Source organism: Callionymus lyra, chromosome 1 (genome assembly GCF_982586985.1).
Source record: "Callionymus lyra chromosome 1, fCalLyr1.hap1.1, whole genome shotgun sequence".
Lineage (NCBI taxonomy): Eukaryota > Metazoa > Chordata > Actinopteri > Syngnathiformes > Callionymidae > Callionymus > Callionymus lyra.
The window spans coordinates 27,041,611-27,061,650 of NC_141818.1; the positions used below are offsets into that span (position 1 = coordinate 27,041,611).

At 46.6% G+C, this 20,040-nt stretch overlaps 2 protein-coding genes across 4 annotated transcripts; both read left to right on the plus strand.

The window, feature by feature from the left end:
* The first annotated feature begins 743 nt into the window (after positions 1 to 743).
* LOC148088679 (uncharacterized) lies at positions 744 to 9,746 on the plus strand. Of its 3 annotated transcripts, none has more exons than XM_087798672.1 (7): positions 744 to 954; positions 8,012 to 8,211; positions 8,485 to 8,627; positions 8,705 to 8,766; positions 9,192 to 9,305; positions 9,370 to 9,468; positions 9,523 to 9,746. In XM_087798672.1, exons 2-7 carry the CDS (start codon positions 8,110 to 8,112, stop codon positions 9,645 to 9,647), a joined length of 645 nt encoding a protein of 214 aa, XP_087654798.1. In that variant the 5' UTR covers positions 744 to 954; positions 8,012 to 8,109; the 3' UTR covers positions 9,648 to 9,746. The 3 variants fall into 3 exon arrangements, with proteins under 3 accessions (XP_087654798.1, XP_087654797.1, XP_087654801.1); XM_087798671.1 differs by having other exon boundaries at positions 744 to 949; XM_087798675.1 differs by lacking the exon at positions 744 to 954 and having other exon boundaries at positions 7,138 to 8,211; positions 8,452 to 8,627.
* Positions 9,747 to 10,690: 944 nt separating this feature from the next.
* LOC148088680 (uncharacterized) lies at positions 10,691 to 13,148 on the plus strand. Its single transcript, XM_087798679.1, has 6 exons — positions 10,691 to 10,765; positions 11,542 to 11,793; positions 11,863 to 12,008; positions 12,518 to 12,579; positions 12,664 to 12,777; positions 13,008 to 13,148. The coding sequence occupies exons 2-6, from the start codon at positions 11,677 to 11,679 to the stop codon at positions 13,064 to 13,066; spliced, it is 498 nt and encodes a 165-aa protein (XP_087654805.1). The 5' UTR covers positions 10,691 to 10,765; positions 11,542 to 11,676; the 3' UTR covers positions 13,067 to 13,148.
* The last annotated feature ends 6,892 nt before the right edge of the window (positions 13,149 to 20,040 follow it).

A 20,040-nucleotide genomic window follows, 5' to 3' on the forward strand; every position in this document is an offset into this window, starting at 1 on the left:
CTCCGTTTGAAATTCAAATGTAAAATAATCTTTGTATCATAATTAAATGACTCATGGCCATGTCTACTGAAGATAAGGAACCTTTCTTGGTTACCCAAATGAAACACTCTTGGCCTTATGGTGCAAAGAAAGTTGTGTTCAAGTTTAACGAGGGTCAGTGATCCTACCTTAACTTTGTCATCCGTCTTAGCCAGGGGTCGGGAATTCAGACGGGTTCATCCCTTTCCATGCCTTCATTTCAATATGTCCATCATATTTAAATGAAGCACAAGACTAACATTTCTCCATTTCTGTGATCATGAAAAAACAAAAACAAATGAAAACATGAATTCAAACTAACAGTTTATATTTGTTAATTTTAAACATGTCTGATATGAATCAGTGGATTAATTAAATTTCAGATGAAGTTTAACGAGAATAAAACTGTTCATCAGTAACTTCACATCATCATCGCTTTGTCTGATCGTCTCTGACGTCATTAGAATGTGTGTCTCACCTGCACCTGTTTAACGTGTTTGTGTTTCTGCGTATTCTTATTACATTCGTGAGATAAAGGTAATTTACAAATAGTCATCATGTGATGGTGTATTAATACAAGTGTGTTCTATTTCGTCCCTACTGACCGCCAGAGGCGGTGCTTCAAGCACTGAATGTATGCATCTTGCGCATGCGCAGTTCGAGTTTAATACCAACAAAGTCACCTGTGACCCCTGATGACCCGGAAGGGTATATCTTCCGGTGACATCAGAGGATCTGTTCCTTTTCATCTTCTCGCTGCGCAAGTAGCATGTCACCGAGCTAGCTCAAGGACTAGCTCTTTCGTTGCTGGTAGTCACGCGACTTCTGTCGGAGCTGCGAAACTTTCGCCCTCCAGAGGCTGCAACGAACTTTTGACGCGGAGAAGTTGTAGCGGTTCGCCGTGGACACTTCCGGAGATCGTCATCGTTTGGCTGAGTACCAATTTTCTTATCATTGAATATCAGTACAACCTGTTGTGCTCGCTTTTGGTTGTATTTTGATTTATTTCGGTGAACGGAAGCGTACTCGCTCCCTCTCCCGACATTGTACTCTATATTTATATATTATTGAATATAAGTACAACCTGTTGTGCTCGCTTTTGGTTGTATTGATTTATTTCGGTGAACGGAAGTGTATTCGCTCCCTCTCCCGACATTGTACTCTATATTTATATATCATTGAATATCAGTACAACCTGTTGTACTCGCTTTGGTTGTATTTTGATTTATTTCGGTGAACGGAAGTGTACTCGCTCCCTCTCCCGACATTGTACTCTATATTTATATATCATTGAATATCAGTACAACCTGTTGTACTCGCTTTGGTTGTATTTTGATTTATTTCGGTGAACGGGGGCGTACTCGCTCCCTCTCCCGCATTGTACTCTATATTTATATATCATTGAATATAAGTACAACCTGTTGTACTCGCTTTTGGCTGTATTTTAATTATTTCGGTGAACGGAAGTGTACTCGCTCCCTCTCCCGACATCGTACTCTATATTTATATTCAATGAATACCAGTACAACCTGTTGTACTCACTTTGGTTGTACTTTGATTTCTTGGTGACGGCAGTGTTTTCGCTCCCTCTCCCAACATTGTACACTAAATATTTATATATCATTGAATATAAGTACAACCTGTTGTACTCGCTTTTGGCTGTATTTTGATTATTTCGGTGAACGGAAGTGTACTCGCTCCCTCTCCCAACATCGTACTCTATATTTATATTCAATGAATACCAGTACAACCTGTTGTACTCACTTTGGTTGTACTTTGATTTCTTGGTGACGGCAGTGTTTTCGCTCCCTCTCCCAACATTGTACAATAAATATTTATATATCGGTACAACCTGTTGTAATCGCTTTTGGTTGTATTTTGATTTCTCTTGGTGACGGCAGTGTTTTCGCTCCCTCTCCCGACATTTATATTGCTGTTTTTTCAGCTACTGAAGTAGATTCTTTTATACTTGTTGGTGACGACTGCGTATTCGCTTCCTCTCCCAGCATCTGTGATACTTCTATCTCATATGTGTAACACTTGTTGGTGACGACTGCGTGTTCGCTTCCTCTCCCAGCATCTGTGATATTTCTATCTCATATGTGTAACACTTGTTGGTGACGACTGCGTATTCGCTTCCTCTCCCAGCATCTGTGATACTTCTATCTCATATGTGTAACACTTGTTGGTGACGACTGCGTATTCGCTTCCTCTCCCAGCATCTGTGATACTTTTATCTCATATGTGTAACACTTGTTGGTGACGACTGCGTGTTCGCTTCCTCTCCCAGCATCCGTGATACTACTATCTCATATGTGTAACACTTGTTGGTGACGACTGCGTGTTCGCTTCCTCTCCCAGCATCTGTGATACTTCTATCTCATATGTGTAACACTTGTTGGTGACGACTGCGTATTCGCTTCCTCTCCCAGCATCTGTGATACTTCTATCTCATATGCGTAACACTTGTTGGTGACGACTGCGTGTTCGCTTCCTCTCCCAGCATCTGTGATACTTCTATCTCATATGTGTGACACTCGTTGGTGAAGGCTGTTTTCGCTCCCGCTCCCAGCGTTTGTGATAATTCTATCTCATATGTGTAACACTCGTTGGTGAAGGCTGTGTTTTCGCTCCCGCTTCCAGCGTTTGTTGTTTTTTCTCTCTGTGGCCTTTTGCTCGTTGCTAACATGCTTGGCGGCCACTCTTGCTCAGTCTGTTGGCTTCCCTGCAGCCTGAGGATGGCCATGATATGTGTCCCTCATGCCTTGGTCTCGAGCATCTGAGGGAAGGTCTGTCAGAAGATCCCTGTATGAACTGCAGCTTCATGCCCGGGGAAAGAGAGTTGGGTGATCCTGCTCCTCCTCCAGCCATCTTGGTACCGGAGGAAGATGTAATCCCCATGGCAGCTTCAGCCACTGACTTCGCCGAATATGGAGAGGAGGTGGTGCCACGGCATGTAGCCTCCCACGTCTCCGTGGCAGGTTCCCGTATTTCAGCCCACAGTTCTACTGCTGGTTCTGAAGAAGGCGCAACGGGGCTGTCATTCGTACGGCCCTGGCTCGCCTGCAGTTAGATATACCGCAGGCTCAGCCAGCTTCGGCCAGTGCTCTTCAGGCGCGGATCAGCTCCCGCCAACTTTACTGTGCCTCCATCTGACGAATATTTGAGGGAGTTGCAGAGCCTTCTCTCGTGCAACTTCAGACGGCCGGAGCCGGGCAGCCAGGCAGCATGCACCCAAGTTTGGATTGGGCCGCATACCAGCGGTTGAGCAGACAAAAGCTGCTCTCCAAAGCCTATGAGGCAGCGGCACGAATGCGACACATAGGTAACTCTATGCCCCACCTGGTGCTTGCTTTATCAGCATCCCTACAGGAGACTCCACTGGATGCTTCGTCCATAATTTGCATAGGCATGCGGGAGAACCCTCCGCAGTGTTCCAGTGGAACCGGGGGGAACTCTTTGGACCTGCCGCGCTAGAGGCACTTGAGAGAACTGTCCAAGCCAGACAAACTCAACAGGTCCACAGCCTGCTCAGCAGTTGACCAATGGGTACAACTTCAGTTCCGACGCCGGCCCCCAACCGTTGGCCTGGTCAAGATGACCATCATACGCGACCCGGCAAAGCCCGAACCCTCAACCAGGAGGTGTCCGTCCTCCTGGACAAGGGTGCAATCGAGCAGATAGATCCCCTGTTACAACCAGGAGGGGTCTACTCGACTTACTTTCTGGTAACAAGAAAGATGGCGGACTCCGTCCTATCCTCAACTCGAGGGGACTCAACAAGTTCCTGAAGGTCTTGAAATTCCACATGCTCAGCCCTGCAGAGGTTCTGCGAGCTGTTTCCAGAGAGGAGTGGCTTAGTTAAGTAGACCTGAAGGACGCTTACTTCATGTGCCCATAGCACAACACCACAGACGGTCCCTGAGGTTCGCCTTTCAGGGACGTCATTTTCAGTTCAGGGTGCTCCCGTTCGGCCTCTCCCTTTCGCCGCGGGTTCCTTACCAGGGTTGTGATGGCAACCCTCTCGCCCCTGCAGTCGCAGGGCATGAAGATTCTGCCCTACCTAGACGATTGGCTTATCTGTGCTCTGTCCCGGTCTCTGGTGACCCTGGACACCACAAGCCTTCTTTCCCATGTGGCTCGACTAGCTCTCAGGGTCAACTCTTCAAGGAGTTCCCTAGTCTAGCAGAGCACATTTTTTCTCGGGATGACACTCGATACAGTCTCAACGGAAGCCTGCCCTTCACCACAGCGGGTGGACGACATCCTCCGCCTCCTTCCCTCTTCCGCAGGGGCATGTGGCTGCATTACGTGGAGTTTCTGCGACTCCTAGGCAAACTGACGGCTGCCGCCACCGTGGTCCCTTTGGGGCTGTTGTTGCTACGCCCCCTTCAGAGGTGGCTGAACAACTTTCACCTGGATGCCAGGTGGCACCGGCACAGGAGACTCAAGGTGTCACACCGTTGCCTCCTTGCCCTGGCTCCGTGGAGAGAGACCTTTCTCCTCCAAGGCGTGCAGATGGGTTCGGTTGCATTCCGTCGAGAGGCCATCACAACAGACGCCTCCCCTCAGGGTGGGGTGCAGTTTGGCAAACCATACAGCCCAGGGGCTGTGGTCTGCTCGAGATTGCTCGGAGCACATCAAATGTACTAGAGCTACGAGCTATGTATATGGCCCTGCAGTACTTTCTTCCCTTACCGAGAGGGCAACATGTGCTTGTGCGGTCATACATGTGTCGACCGTATCACATATAAACCACCAGGAGGGGCACCAGGTCTGCACAGCTGTTGCAAGCATCCCGGGACCTCCTACTGTGGGCGGCTCCACGCCTGGCCAGCCTGAGAGCAATGTTTTTGCCCGGGGACCAGAGTCAGGTCGCAGACCTGCTCTCCCGAGGCAAGCCTCCATTGGAGTGGCGGCTTCATCCAGAGGTGGTGCTCAATATCTGGGACATCTTCGGCAGAGCACAGGTAGATCTGTTTGCCACAGAGCAGTCGACCCATTGCCCCCTCTGGTTCTCCCTGAAAGAGGAAAGCAGTCCTCTGAGCCAGGATGCTCTTGCGCACGACTGGCCAGAAGGTCTCCTCTATGCTTTCCCTACAATCCCTCTGATATTCTTAACACTACAGGGGGTCCTCCATCAGGGTCACAGGCTGCTGTTGGTAGCCCCCTTCTGGCCAGGGAGAACATGGTTTCCACTGCTGCGCAGGCTCTGCCGCAGCTCACCATGGCGCCTCCCCGACAGGAAGGATCTCCTGTCTCAGCTAGAGGGCCAGATTTGGCGTCCCGACCCTCTTCACCTGCAACCTGGGTCTGGCCGCTGCAGGGCCCAACCCGCTTCTGACGCAGTGTTCAGATGCTGTCTGCGACACTATACTAAACGCCAGGGCGCCTTCTACACGGCTGCAGTATTCAAATAGATGGCAACTGTTAGCTGCATGGTGTTCAGACAGGGGTGAGGACCCTGTGCACTGTTCAGCCCCAAAGATTCTGGAGTTCCTCCAGTCACTATTGGACAGTGGCCGGTCTCCTGCTACACTGAGAGTATACGCGGCAGCCATTTCCTCTCGACATGTTCGGGTAGATGATAACACAGTGGGGTCCCACAGACTAGTGTCCCCCTTTCTAAAGGGCGCGTGGCGATTACGCCCCCCACGCACACAGCGTGCCCCAGCATGGGATTTGCACCTGGTGCTCGACGCTTTGTGTCTGCCTCCCTTTGAACCCCTGGCTCAGGCAGAGCTGAAGTGGGTTTCTGCTAAGACTGCTTTTCTCCTTGCCATTGCTTCAGTGAAGCGTATTGAGGAACTACATGCCCTGTCTGTGAGTGAGTCATGTCTGCGGTGGAGCTCAGACTGCTCAGGGGTTACCCTCTGGCCAAATATGGCTTTTCTCCCAAAGGTTCGGTCATTATCAAACCTCGACCGTCCCATTCAAGTGGCACAACTTATTCCCCCGGAAGGGGAAGACGCGTTTGGACTGCTGTGCCCTGTGCGGGCTCTAAGAACCTATGTAGCTGCAACCGCAAGTATAAGACGGTCGGACCAGCTCTTCATTTGCTATGGTGGCCCTAGGAAAGGCTGTGCTCTTTCCAAACAGCGACTGTCTCACTGGATCGTGGATGTGTTTACCCACGCATATAAAGGAAGTGGTCACCCCCTGCCATTCGGGGTGAGGTGCCACTCTCCCAGAGCGATGTCTATGTCATGGGCAGCCCTACGCGGGGTACCCCTAGGGGACATCTGTGAGGCAGCATCATGGGCCTCACCAAGCACTTTTTTCAGGTTCTATCGGGTGAACGTTGCCACTCCTCATCCATGAGGTGTGGTCCGGTTGCCCGACTCTGTTGCTTCCCCTCAATGAGGTGTATGTACTAGGATTCTTTGTGACCTTGTTGTTATGGGTCATCCAGTGCTTGAAGCACCGCCTCTGGCGGTCAGTAGGGACGAAATAGAACGAAAGTTACATATGTAACTACGGTTCTATGAGTCCCGGATGACCGCCAGAGCGTTCTGTCACTCAGAATCCTTGTGATTTCGCGAGAAGATTCTGCAGGAACAGATCCTCTGATGTCACCGGAAGATATACCCTTCCGGGTCATCAGGGGTCACAGGTGACTTTGTTGGTATTAAACTCGAACTGCGCATGCGCAAGATGCATACATTCAGTGCTTGAAGCACCGCCTCTGGCGGTCATCCGGGACTCATAGAACCGTAGTTACATATGTAACTTTCGTTTTAAGGACGCGATCACAAAAGGAAAACCAGCATTTGTTGCGCTTTCATTGAAACCTGCAGCTTAACTTTGATGGACCTGACGTCATGTTTCTGTGACTCTCGTAGAGAAGAACCTGAAGCGATCAAACGCGCATTATTTTGTTCGATATATTATTTAAAAAAAACAAGCTTATAATTCTATATCGTTTTTCTGAATTGCGTAAAATGACTGTCGCACGTTTTGCTCTTTTTATTCTCGATTCATATGATCTTTTCCGTGCGTTCAGTGGAAGAGGCAGGAGCTCTGATTGGCTGCTGTGCATGTCAATCAAATTTTCAACCAATCGGCACAATAACCATTTGATTGACATGCACAGCAGCCAATCAAAGCTCTCTTTACTATTTTCTTATATCATATTTTATTATCGCCGATCGATCGCGATCGACGTATTGCCCACCCCTGAAACAAGTGATAATATTTTATGTTTTGTTTTATGTTATTTTCTGCGAGCCAGATGCAATCATCAAAAGAGCCACACCTGGCTCGCGAGCCATAGGTCTTAGCCATTATCTGAGGTCCTATTGAAAAAGAATCAAATTGATTTAAGGGTTATTTGGGATTGTGAGAACAATTAAAAATATATTTGGAAAAATGAAAAACAAGCTTGAATATTTAAGGCACAAGATTATTTGAGAGGTTTGAATTAAATATAAATCGAAATGACTACAAATCTAAATTTGTAGTATTATGACAAATAAAAAGTAAGAATAAGGAAAGAGTTCCAGGTGTTTATGGTTTGGGTGATAAAATGAGTGGAAAAAAACATTACAAAAATAAATCAATAAATTGAGTGCTTAGTGTTAGGTGTGGAGAAAAATATAAGATGCTAAAAAATTCAAGGACAGGGTAAAGGTGAGAAAATGAAAATCAATTTAAAAATGTAAAAAAAAAAAAGGGAAAGAATGAACAGTATATTTTGCAAAATGTTATTAAAAAAAAAAAAAAAAAAAAATACAATTACTAAGAAATAAAATACAAGTATTATAATTTAAGGTTAACATGTCTGTTTGAAGAAAATAAAATGATTATACATTAAACATAACATATCATATCATATCATGGAAATTTGGTTAAGGGGAAGAAATTATATTAAAGAGTGGATAAATATTTTGTGATTAAAGGGGATTTTTATTACAACAACAACAATGTTTTTGCTGCAGTGTGAACACAGCAGATTAAAGCAGAGATTAAAACCAGTAAATGCATTATTTAACAGGGTTGCAAAGGTTTCTCAATCCAATCAGGGGTCAAAGTCCCTGAGCACTCCTCATGTGAGTTCCAGTCCGATAGACGCCAGCCGAGAGAAGTGACAACATGAAGGTGGTCCTGCTTCTCTGTCTTCTGACTCTGGGCCAAGCAGCTCCTCTGCTGGACTGTGAGACTCTGATCAAACCCATCACAATAAAAACCGAGGAGGTAAGAAATGTTTGATCTACTCAAGTCTGCTGTAATCCATGTCAAAGTTGACATGGTCAACTCTGGACATGTGTTTTTATGCATTTCACTGTCAGCTGAGTTTTACAGTATAAAAACATCTATTTTGTTGATTTTTATGGTCGTCAAGACAAGTGCTGTATGTTCAAGTCCCTTTCTTACTAGTCTGGAGTATAAAATGGTTTAATTTATGCAAGAAATTCAATGAAAGTTTGTTGTCAGATCCTAGCGCTGATGTGATGCTGCGTCGTCCAGATGCTGGGTCGCTGGCACTACATCGGTGGGAGCTCAGACCTGCCTGGCAGTCGTTCTCTTGGTTACCTGATGACCAGCAGCAGATTAGACATCAGCGCCACCAGCCAGAGCAACATCCTGGACTTTATCCAGACACAGAAAATGTATATAAGGACACAAAAACTGAATAGGATCAACTCGTGTCCATTTATATATAAATTTGGTTTGGTTTTCTCTACAGACACGGGGATTGCTCCAGTCTAGCCTACAATGTGACTTTTGAAAATAACGTTTTGCTGATTGGTAAGTGTCAGGGTCTGTCAAATTAATTTCAAGTCTCCATTGTGAGGTTTTGGATTTCCTTTTTCTTTTTTTAAATACCATTTTGTCTGTGTTTTCTAGACTTTGTATTTTCTCTTTTTGAAAATGTTCTTATCCTATTTTTAGTAGAGGGTCTATTTATACACGCTCCTTTTTTATCTGTCAATATAACATTTTTATAAACTAAAAAAAAAGGACACATGATATGGAAAACCAGGCGTGTCATCATATGGAAGAAAATGTTTTACTTATTTTCATGTGTTTGGGTGATTTATTTTCACAATCATGAGAAAGCAGAGACCACGGTCTAGGCTTCTAGGACATGTATCACAGGATTTAAAGGGCCAGTTGCGAGCGGGAACATCTTGGACAGCTTACAAGGTGATAAATATTTGTGTCTCCACAAGAGCGGCCTTTCTATTTGAAGGAAGTCTACCTGCCGACGGACTGTCGCGACTGTCTGCTAGCATATGAAGAAGTCACGTCTGGAGGAGAAACCTTCACCAGCCTGATGCTCTTTAGTAAGACCTTGTTGTGTTCACGTGTCACGGCTTGTTCTGACGCTGGTGTGTTGGTGGACAACAGGTAAGAGTCGAAGTGTCTCGCCTGCTGATGAAGACAACCTGAGGAGACAAGCCCAGTGTCTGAAGATGCCAGAAGCCATCATCAGAGGCTCAGACAACGGTGAGCATTGAACGTTGAGACGGACGGTTTCTGACTTGTTGTCTTCATGTACAGACGAGTGTCCTGAAAACCTGCCTGTCTCTGATGGGCTCACCGCCTTAAACTTGCTGTTGGAGGCCAAGGGGGCACATCGTGTCGCCAGAATCCTGGATCAACTCTTTGATTGGTTCATCAACTGACGACTTCCTCGCTCTGGGACCTCAGTGGACTTGTGTCTATTGAGAAAGAAGAGAATCCTATTATCATCATCATATTAAAATAAGATAATTCAGCAACAACTGTGGCATCTTGCTTAAGTTTCAATTTCATATTTGAAATGGTAGCTTCATGTATGGCTGTGGAGATGAAATCTTGACCATGTAAGGTGGGGGTAGATGTCCTTTAAAATCATGTGAAATGTGGTGTAGCAAATAGCAACTGAGCTTGATTGACACATGTTTACCCAATCATTTGAAAGAGGACCCACAGGTCAATCAAATGTTTACTTTGTATTTTGTTTTTCTGCGATGGAGGTGTGAAGTTGATGTAAGCACTATTGAAACAAGCAAGTAATACTACTAGCTCCACTTACTTGCCCCTCTAACCAACCCATATATTTGGGTTTTCGGATGCTTCGAGGAGATTGGTAAAGGTTTTCTGAGGATATCTGGATTCTGCTGTTCCACACTGTTGAGTGGCCTCGAGCCGATCCATTCTCAAGTGAGAGGTCATTGGTGTGTACCAAGTGTGACCTCCTTTGAGCAAGGTTCTAATGACTAACTGCAGGGGATGTTCATCACACAAACACACACACAAATGCACGCACACATGCGCACAGGCACACACACACCCACACACACACACGTTCTTCCTGACAGGCAAGAGCCAGCAGGTGAGACTGGGAGAGGTCTGCTCCACCACTCTGACAATCAGCACCGGCACCCCCCAGGGATGCGTCCTATCTCCACTGCTCTTCTCCCTCTTCACCAACGACTGCACCTCTGAGCACCCTGCTGTCAAACTCTTGAAGTTTGAGGATGACACAACCGTCGTCGGCCTGATCGCCTTGAGGTCGAGAGACTGGTTCGGTGGAGCAGCAGGAACAACCTGGAGCTCAACACGCTCAAGACTGTGGAGATGACGGTGGACTTCAAGAGGCATCCCTCACCCCTGTGCCCCCTCGCCATCAACAGCAGCTCTGTGGCAGCCGTGGACTCCTGGTAACAATAATCTCCCGGGACCTGAGGTGGGAGGCTAACATCCCCTGCATCCCGAAGAAGTCCCAGCAGACGATGTACTTCCTGTGTCAGCTGAGGAGGTATATATTGCTTATCTGATCTTTTTTTTATTTTTCTCTTCTAAGTTGAATTAAAACCAACGTCCAGAGACGTCCACGACAATGGACAATTCTGTGTGTTTATACCAATATGTACTGACGGATAAAGCTGCTCTTGAATCTTGAATGAACACATGCACGCATGCATGCATACACACATGCACAAACACACATGCACGCATGCATGCAGACACACACATGCACAAACACACATGCATGCAGGCACGTTCACACAAACACGCACGCACACACATGCATGCATGCAGACACGCACATATGCACACACACATAAACACATGCACGCATGCACGTACACAAAAATGCACATGCACACACACACATTAAGACACGTAAACACACACATACAGACATGCACAAACGCACACCCAGACATACATGTACAGATACACACACACACACATGTATGCAGACATTCACAAACGCACACCCAGACATACATGTACAGACACACACACAAACAATCAACAAATCAATTGACAAATCTGCCTCAGAGACTGAATAGATCAGAGCAGCTAAAACGTCAGTCAGTCGACTTCAAATAATGACCTTTGTTTTCACAAATATTTATCTGGCGCAAAGATGGCGGCACGCTGGGTCACGTGGAGGATGAAGAGTCAGAGTTAAATCTGTTCAAGTTTGTTGAGACTTGAGACACTCATCTAACCTTCTTCAGGACCTGTTCGGTGAAATTTTTTTTTTTACAAAGATGCTAAACTTCACTGAAGATATTTTTCCAGGTTACAAAAGAGAATGTTTGGAGAGGCCCCACACGAACACAGCAAGGGTGTTTGGACACAAGACCAGTGGATCTTTGGACTTGATGATAAAGTGAGATCAATTCTGAGCTCAGCACAGAAACCCCACCAGGCAAGATGATGGTCGTTATTCTCGCAGCTCTGGTGTTAAGTCTTCTGACCAGCGGTCAGTCAGCTCCTCTCACTGGCTGCGGCAGTCTCACCAAGAGGCTGGAAGGTTTGGGACGAGACCAGGTAAGACTGAAACTCAGTCTTGGATCAAAATGACTTAATTCAGTCAGTTTGATCGTTGGATTGTTGCAGCTGCTGGGGCAATGGAGGCACATAGCAGAGAGCACGAGTGTCCCCATGTCAGCTACAGCGATAAAAATGCTCGTGGAATCAGCCTGGGCCCAAATCACGGCAGCTGACAAGCCGGACACCTTCATCGTCAAACAGTTCCAGAAGACGTATGTTGCTTCTATTTCTCAAAAATGTTGATGCTGTGACGTAGAAAAGTCATGCACGATAAGATGTGTGACTTTTGTGAAGGGTGAGAATTGGAGAAGGAAAACTGGATGAAGAATAAATAATCAAAAATGAATAATCAAACAAAAAACATATTTTGTTTGAAACTATATTGTTAAGTGTCTTAATATCAATAGTAAATAAAAATAAAACCGTTTTTTAAATTGTCGGTGTGACCCATTGTAGCGGCATTTCTTTCAAAACAAAATACTATACACAAAACAACAGCATAGTTAATTTTAAAAAATTAAAAATAAAAAAATAATAAAAATACTATAAAATGAGTCAATAAAATTAATGGAAAATGGGAAGATGACCACCGGAGCAAAAGGATATTAGACGAGTTAATTTACATGTAAACTACTGTGTGGTTAGGTCATTTTTGGATTGAATGTAATTTGTGATAATCTTGAAAGTTTTGAACGTGTTTAAATGTTTCTTTCCATCACAGACTCGGGAAGTGCTTCTCCCTCCAAGCTGAAGCGACATTGAACAACAACACTTTAAAAATAGGTGAACAACTTCTGATCCAACCTTGAAACTGAAACTTATTGGACTTTGTGACCAACACTGTTTGCGTGTCTGTGTCTCTCCCAGAAAAACCTTTCGACATTGTGGAGGTTTTCCTTACAACGAGCTGCTCTGACTGTCTGGTCGTCCTCTCCGAAACCACCATAGGTGTAACAAAATACTCAGGTCTTCAGCTCCTCAGTAAGTGTTTCTGGAAAAAATACAATTATTCTTGAATACATCCTTTAATCCTGAACACATCATCAGTGAATTTATGATTTAATTGCAAAATATTTACATCATAAAAAGCTCCTCAAATTGACTGTTGAAATGTGTGGTGGTCATAAATCATGATCTCATGTGAGAAACATTTGCCTGGCGAGCACCACATTTAGATGTTACAAACTTTCTTCATGACTTCTTTCACTTAGGTCGACGAGATACTGTCGTGGCTGCTGAGCTGGACCAGTTCAAGAAGCAGTTGTCCTGAACACAGAAAGAGGTCAAAACAATGCTCAACACACCATTTATTAGGACGCACGCCGTTCATCTTGAGCTCCCGGAACGCCTCCTCGGCGGCCGGGGACCACCGGGAGGGCTGTGACTCAGAATTGAGAAAGTGTAAGGGAAAGCAGACAGTACTGAAATTACGGATGAAACGCCGGTAAAAATGTGCAAACCCGAGAAACCATTGCAGAGCCTTGCGTGTATCGAGGCTGGCCAGTCGGAAACCGCCTGTACCTTGGCGGGATCCATAGATATTCTACCAGGGCTAATGATATAACCGAGGAATGAGATGGTCTGGACATGAAACTCGCACTTCTCTGCCTTGACGAACAGTTGATGCGCAAGAAGACGGCTAAGGACAGAGTGTACATGCTGGCGGTGGGACCGTTCGTCCGTCGAAAAAAAATCAGGATATCGTCTAAATAAACAAAAACAAACTGGTTAAGGAACTCCCGTAATATGTCGTTCACCAAGGCTGAAAAACTGCAGGGGCCCTTTAAGAGTCTCGAACGCAGATGACATAAGCGGGAGGGGATAGCGGTTCTTAATAGTGATGTTATTAAGCGAGCGGTAATCAATACATGGTCTGAGGGACCCGTCCTTCTTGACTACAAAGAAAAAACGGCGCCAGCCGGGGAAGAAGGGGGACGAATGATGCCTGTCGCCAATGACTCCTTAATATAAGTGTTCATGGCCTCAGTCTCAGGGAGAGAGAGGGAGTACAAGCGCCGTCGTTGCGGCTCAGCACCGGGTAAGAGTTCAATCGCGAAATCATAGGACCGATGAGGAGGTAGACTTACGGCACGAGTCCTGGAAAAAACCTCCCTCAGGTCATGGTACTCACGCGGGACGCAGGAGAGATCGGCGACGAGGTTAGGTGCGCTGGAAGGAGAGGCGAGCCTATGGGCAGAACAGAGAGAAAGAGAGGTGAAACACTGCCGGTCACAACCCAACCCCTACCCGACCACCGAGAGAGGAGACCACTGGATCCGTGGCTGGTGTTGCTGGAGCCAGGGGAGACCCAAGATGAGGGGGTGCGGTCAGCAGTCCAGGACGAGGAGCTGGATCTCCTCGACGTGGCCATCAGCGAAAGAGAGGCAGAGCGGTAGGGTGCGCTGCTCCACTCGGCTCAGGACGTGACTGTCGAGAGCTTGGACCGGGATGGGACGTGGCAGCCGCTGGAGAGGAATGTCGTGTCGACTCACCAGCGCCCCTGAGACGAAGTTGCTCTCCACTCCTGAATCTATGAACGCGGGTACGGACCAGGTGTGCCCGTAACGGCTCTGAGTCACAGAAATGGCGGGACGTGAGGGAAGAGGAGATGGTGGTGCCGGACCTGTCCTGACCCTCCTTTCCTTTACCGGACAGCTCCTGGTACGGTATCCCTTGATGTCCTCAGACTGCACGTGGCAGACGGCGGCACGGTGCATGGGCAGAGTGGAACCGCTGGATGGCAGAAGGGGTGCCCGACCCCGGGACTCCTCGGCGCGTTGACGAATCTCGATGCGGGTGACCAGCTCGATCATCTCGTCCAGGGTCCCTGGCAGCGACAGCGGGATGAGGTGAACCCGGATTGAGCAGTCCATCCCTCCTCATCTCAGTAGCAGTGACTTCATGAACTGTTTTAATGAAAAAATTGTAAATATCAGAGGAAAGATTCAAGACCTCCTAGATTCTTCTAATACAAGCTGTGCAGCTTCACCGGACACAGACACTATAACTGATCTATATTTTGACTCCTTTTTACCAGTGAGTTCTCGACAGCTGTCCCGGGTTGTTTCCTCCTCAAAGTCCACCACATGTCTTCTCAACACGTCCTCACACCCAAGGCGTCATACAGTCCTACGCCGTGCAATGTCCCCCTGGCGTCCCTAAGGTAACGTTACAGGGGGGACCCAGTAATATACAGAGCACTCCCTGATGTCGGATTCAAACGACCTGGGTTACATTTGAGGCGTCGCCTAACTCGTCGTTGCCATGGTAACGTGACGTGACGTGTCGCTGTTGTCATTTGGCTACCGTAATTCTAAAACTATGAAGCGCACTTGAAATGTTTAATGTCAACAGTGCGATTCTACCCCCGATTGTGCTTAACGACCTCGATCCACTTTGAGGTCATTCAAGACGGCCATAAATTGGCAAAAAATGCTTAATTTTTATTTTTGGAAGCTTTGATTGCTCATCGCGGAAGTCAAGAGGCTCTCGCGGATTAATACATGCTTAAAAGGTCCTGTAAAAGTGACTATATTGTATATTTTTAAGTGTTTCAACTCCATAACGTTGACATTGTTTTATGAATGCGTAAAATAAAGTCTGGATGTGTTATTTCGCTTGATCCTCTTTATAATCCTCAATATCAAGCCTCTGTTAATTATTGATTAGCTGTAAGCAGTACATGTTATTGATTACTAACGTATGATTATAGATGTAATTATTCCAATAGTAGTAAACTTTTAACTTTTGACACTGGATAAGCTATTAACTCCAATATGAATATTGTACATGAGCTGCTTTTTATCAGCCTGTCATAATAAAATATATGAACTGTTATCATAAAAAACTTCATTTTAATTTATTAAGCACTCATTGGTATCAATTATAGGCATCTCTGAAGTTACAACTGCATTGATCATGTTTGGATGAATACTATGGGAGCATTATTCAAAATGATATCAAATTGTGCTTTATTACAGGTTTCATATCAAACAATTGTTCACAGATCGTCACAAATGTCACGAGTAACCATCAGAGTAAATCTGCACAATGTTGATGGTCTCGTCCTCAGCCAAGACTTGTGTGTAGTAGTTTCTGGTCCGAGTCATGGTTCGAGTGACCTCATGCTGACTTGCTCCTGCTCCTAAAATGCTCTGAAGATCCTTCAAAGCCTCACCAGTCAAGCCCATGGTGCATCTTAAAAGAATAAGACAATAAGAATGATCAGCTGTACTTCTGTTCTTCACTTGCTAAATAAACTCTTACCTTGCTGTGACGCTGCCATGCGAGACAACTCTTTCAGGGAATCACAACGACTTGACAGAGACTTCCAGAGGTGGTTCATCTCCTTCTCAAGAATCTTTCACTTCCTGCCGTCTCCTTACTGCCATAACAACGTCGAACCTGGAAAACATTGTATTAATGAAGTCGTATGATTCTGATCATTTGAAGTGTAAAATCTATTGAAAAAGACTCTTCAGTCTGGTACCTACCACCTTGAGAGGCACGACCAAGTGAAGCTAGAAAACCTTGGCCATAAGCGTCAGCATGTCAGTGCGTCCTGCCACAGAAATGTATTTATCATTATTACCAAACATGACTATTTTAATGACCAAAGTGTGTATGATGTAACCACCTCACCTGCTTTTGACATGTTGACCCCTTCCACCTCTGATGGTTAGTCCAGCACCTGATATGCAGCACTCCATCTCACCTAGAAAAGAACATGGAATTGCATTTTAGATTATTTCCATGATGGGATGTGCTGTAGGTTTACAAGTTTGTGTTCACTATGTTACAAATATTACTCACTTACTTCACATTTGAAATCATTTGGCAGGAACCACTGAGAGAATGGTTTCATGTCAAGCAGGTCTGGAGTTCTGGGCAGTTCTTGCAGGTCACTTCCATGCAAAAACAAAACAAAAACATACTAGTGCTCCCTTCTAAATATAATAAATCAATAAATACAAGCAAGTTTACTTGATCATTCAGAGATAAGCTCTCCATGTTTCCTTCATCCATTGTTTGATGGTGTTTCCATCTGGTTTACCTCTTTATGCTGGAATCTATTTTATATATATTAATTCATTTAACGAAAACTAAAACAGATCAAATCCCTCATCCAAAAGGGTTAAAATAAACGTATACTTATATAATTAAATACGATAAATATGTTATCTGTATTAATATGCGGAAGTGATAAATGAAATCAATATCTTGAATATTGTAACGTTTGATCCTCCACACAATGACCAGACGGTTGTCTTGCACAGATATTGTTTCTTTATTCGCTGTACTCACAGAGAGGTTATTGTTTCGGCCACAACCAACGCCGCCAGTTCTTCACACACAAGTTGAACGCGAACTCTCTCTCACAACATCTGCGCATGAGCACAGACTCACCTTCTTAAAGTGCCCGCAACATTAATGAACAGAACAAACAGGATCGTTACACTGCCCCCCCAACAGTTAGTTTCTCGACCCCGAGGAAACGATAAAGTCTCTAAAGCGAGGAGGCAGCTGACGATGCCTTCTAGGCCGCTTGGACCTGGTCGCGGGACTAGGACTCTCAACAGTCTGGAGGTCCGAGCTGCTCTGGGTAACTGTTGGTTCCCTCTGGGGCCCCCTATCCACAGCAGCAGGTAATGCCACTGAACGTTCCCCCTGAAAGGAGGGCTGCAACTGTCCCCTGTATGGAGCCAGTCGGTCTCTGTGTAGGACCACCTTTCTGCCTTTAGGGGGTAACTGCACTCGATAGACCACCTCCCTCACCCTCTCTAGGACTCTACAAGGACCAACCCAGTGACTGTCCAATTTGGGGCACCGACCCTTCTTCCTTCTGGGACTGAAAACCCACACCAGTTTGTCAGAACAGAAATGTCTCCCATTAGTGGTCAGGTCATAGTTCCTCTTTTGGCGTATTCCCGCCTTCTCCAACTGGTTCCTTGCGAACGTATGAGCCGTCTCCATACGGTCCTGTAGTTTCCGGGCGTAGTCAGGACCGGGTGCTGCAACTGGTGTTTCTGGTGGCACCCCGAATGCCAGTTCTGCCGGTCTCCTCAGCTCTCGACCCAGCATCAGCAGTGCCGGTGTGCAAGCTGTGGAATCTTGTACAGCAGAACGGTAGGCCAAGAGGACGAGAGGTAGGTGCACATCCCAGTCACGCTGATGCTCCGCAGTAAGAATGGCCAGCTGCTGAGCCAGAGTCCTGTTGAACCTTTCCACAAGGCCATCACTCTGGGGGTGCAGGGGTGTAGTACGAGTTTTTTGTATCCCCAGGCGTTCGCACATGGCAGCAAATGCCCGAGACTCGAAAATTTCTACACTGATCACTGTGCAACGTGGCCGCAGTCCCAAATCGGCTAAACATGCCTTCTACCAAGGCATCCGCCACTGTCTCTGCCTCTTGGTCTGGGATGGCGTATGCCTCCGGCCACTTGGTGAAATAGTCCATCGCTGCTAGGACGTAGCGGTTGCCCCGTTCTGAGCGAGGAAAGGGGCCCATGATGTCTACTGCTACCCTTTCCATCGGTGCACCTGCCAGTTGTTGCTGGAGCTGCGCATGTGACCTGTCTAGCGGCCCCTTGTGTGAGGAGCAGGCATCACAGCTACGACAGAAGTCCTCTACATCCCTTCTTTGCAAACCCCAGTAGTAGCTCTGATGCAGGCGACGGAGGGTCTTGGAGACGCCAAAATGTCCTGACCATGTGCCCCCATGGCAGGCCTCAAGCACATCTTTTCTAAGTGATTTTGGAACTACCACTTGCCACCTTTCCTCCCCCCAAGATGGGTCCTTCCATGCCCGCTGTAAAACTCCATCTTTCAGCCGCAAAGATTCAAACTTAGACCACAGTCCTTTGGTGGCAGTAGAGAGCCCAGATATATCATCCCATGACGGCTTCTGACTGACCGTGCACCACTGAAGCACTGGCTGTAAATCTGGATCTTCTTCCTGCCTTGTTCTCCACTCAAGGGCTTCATCAACTTGCAGGGCCCTGCATGAGAATTGTCCAGTACTCTCTGCCTGTGTAAGCTCCTTCTCTTTCACCTCTCGCTTATCACAGTAGCGACAGCCTTCTGAGGCACATGGTCGACGGGACAGTCCATCTGCATTTGACTGTTGTGTACCTGCCCTGTGTGCTACCGTAAAGTCGAAGGTCTGCAGCTCCTCCAACCAACGAGCAACCTGTCCCTCGGGCTCACTGAACGACATCAACCACTGTAGAGCAGCATGATCAGTTCGAACGACAAATGGTGTTCCACAGAGGTAATATTTGAAGTGTTTTACAGCCATCACAACAGCCAACAGTTCTCGTCGAGTCACACAGTAGCGGCGCTCGCTTTTGTTGAGTATCCGACTGAAGTACACCACTACTTTCTCTCCGTCCGGTCCAACCTGAGACAGCACAGCTCCTACTCCAACATTACTGGCATCTGTATCCAGAACAAAAGGCAGAGCAGGATCAGGTGGGGCGAGGACCGGCGATTCAGTCAGGGCCTTCCTCAGGTTGTCAAATGCATGCTGGCATTCCTGGTTCTGAGAGAAAACAGAGTCTTTCTGTAGCAGTTGAAACAGTGGGGCTGCAATTGAAGAAAATCCCCGAACAAACTTCCTGTAATAAGAAGCCAAGCCAAGGAAGCTCTTCAGATCAGTCTGATCCACAGGGATTGGCCAGCGTCCCTATGCCCTCACAGTCCAGTTTGTGTCCTAGGAACTCTACCTCTTGCCTTAAGAAGTGACACTTGTCAGGGTGCAGCTTCAAACCCGCAGCAGCCACTCTGCTCAGCACTAGTCGTAGGGAGTTAAGAGCTTCTTCACACGATGCCCCATGAATTAGAAGGTCATCTAAATACACAAGGCACTGTTGACGCAGGACACCAGCTAGCATGCCATCCATTAGTCTCTCAAAGGTGGCTGGGGCATTACAGAGGCCAAAACTAAGGACCTTGAATTGCCACAGCCCCCTGCTTGTATAGAATGCAGTCTTTGGCCTGGACTCTGGTGACAACGGCACTTGCCAATATCCACTCCGAAGGTCCAGAGAGCAGAACCAGGAAGACCCTGCTACCAGGTCCAGTGTCTCGTCGATTCTGGGAAGCGGATATGAGTCCTTTCGGGTGACCTTGTTTAGGGGTCTATAGTCCACACAAAACCGCATTCGTGTACCGTTCTTTTTAGGGACCATCACCACCGCAGAGGCCCATGGGCTATCAGAAGGTTTAATAATACCAGCCTCCAGA

What these genes read in the sequence shown, in the direction of transcription:
- LOC148088679 (XM_087798672.1), top strand. Translation starts at nt 8,110, where the DNA reads ATGAAGGTGGTCCTGCTTCTCTGTCTTCTGACTCTGGGCCAAGCAGCT. An exon ending in TTTATCCAGACACAGAAAAT is followed by an intron (nt 8,628 to 8,704) that starts GTATATAAGGAC and finishes TTTTCTCTACAG; the next exon opens with ACACGGGGATTGCTCCAGTC. An exon ending in CACCAGCCTGATGCTCTTTA is followed by an intron (nt 9,306 to 9,369) that starts GTAAGACCTTGT and finishes GGTGGACAACAG; the next exon opens with GTAAGAGTCGAAGTGTCTCG.
- LOC148088680 (XM_087798679.1), top strand. Translation starts at nt 11,677, where the DNA reads ATGATGGTCGTTATTCTCGCAGCTCTGGTGTTAAGTCTTCTGACCAGC. An exon ending in AAGGTTTGGGACGAGACCAG is followed by an intron (nt 11,794 to 11,862) that starts GTAAGACTGAAA and finishes GGATTGTTGCAG; the next exon opens with CTGCTGGGGCAATGGAGGCA. An exon ending in CAACAACACTTTAAAAATAG is followed by an intron (nt 12,580 to 12,663) that starts GTGAACAACTTC and finishes TGTCTCTCCCAG; the next exon opens with AAAAACCTTTCGACATTGTG.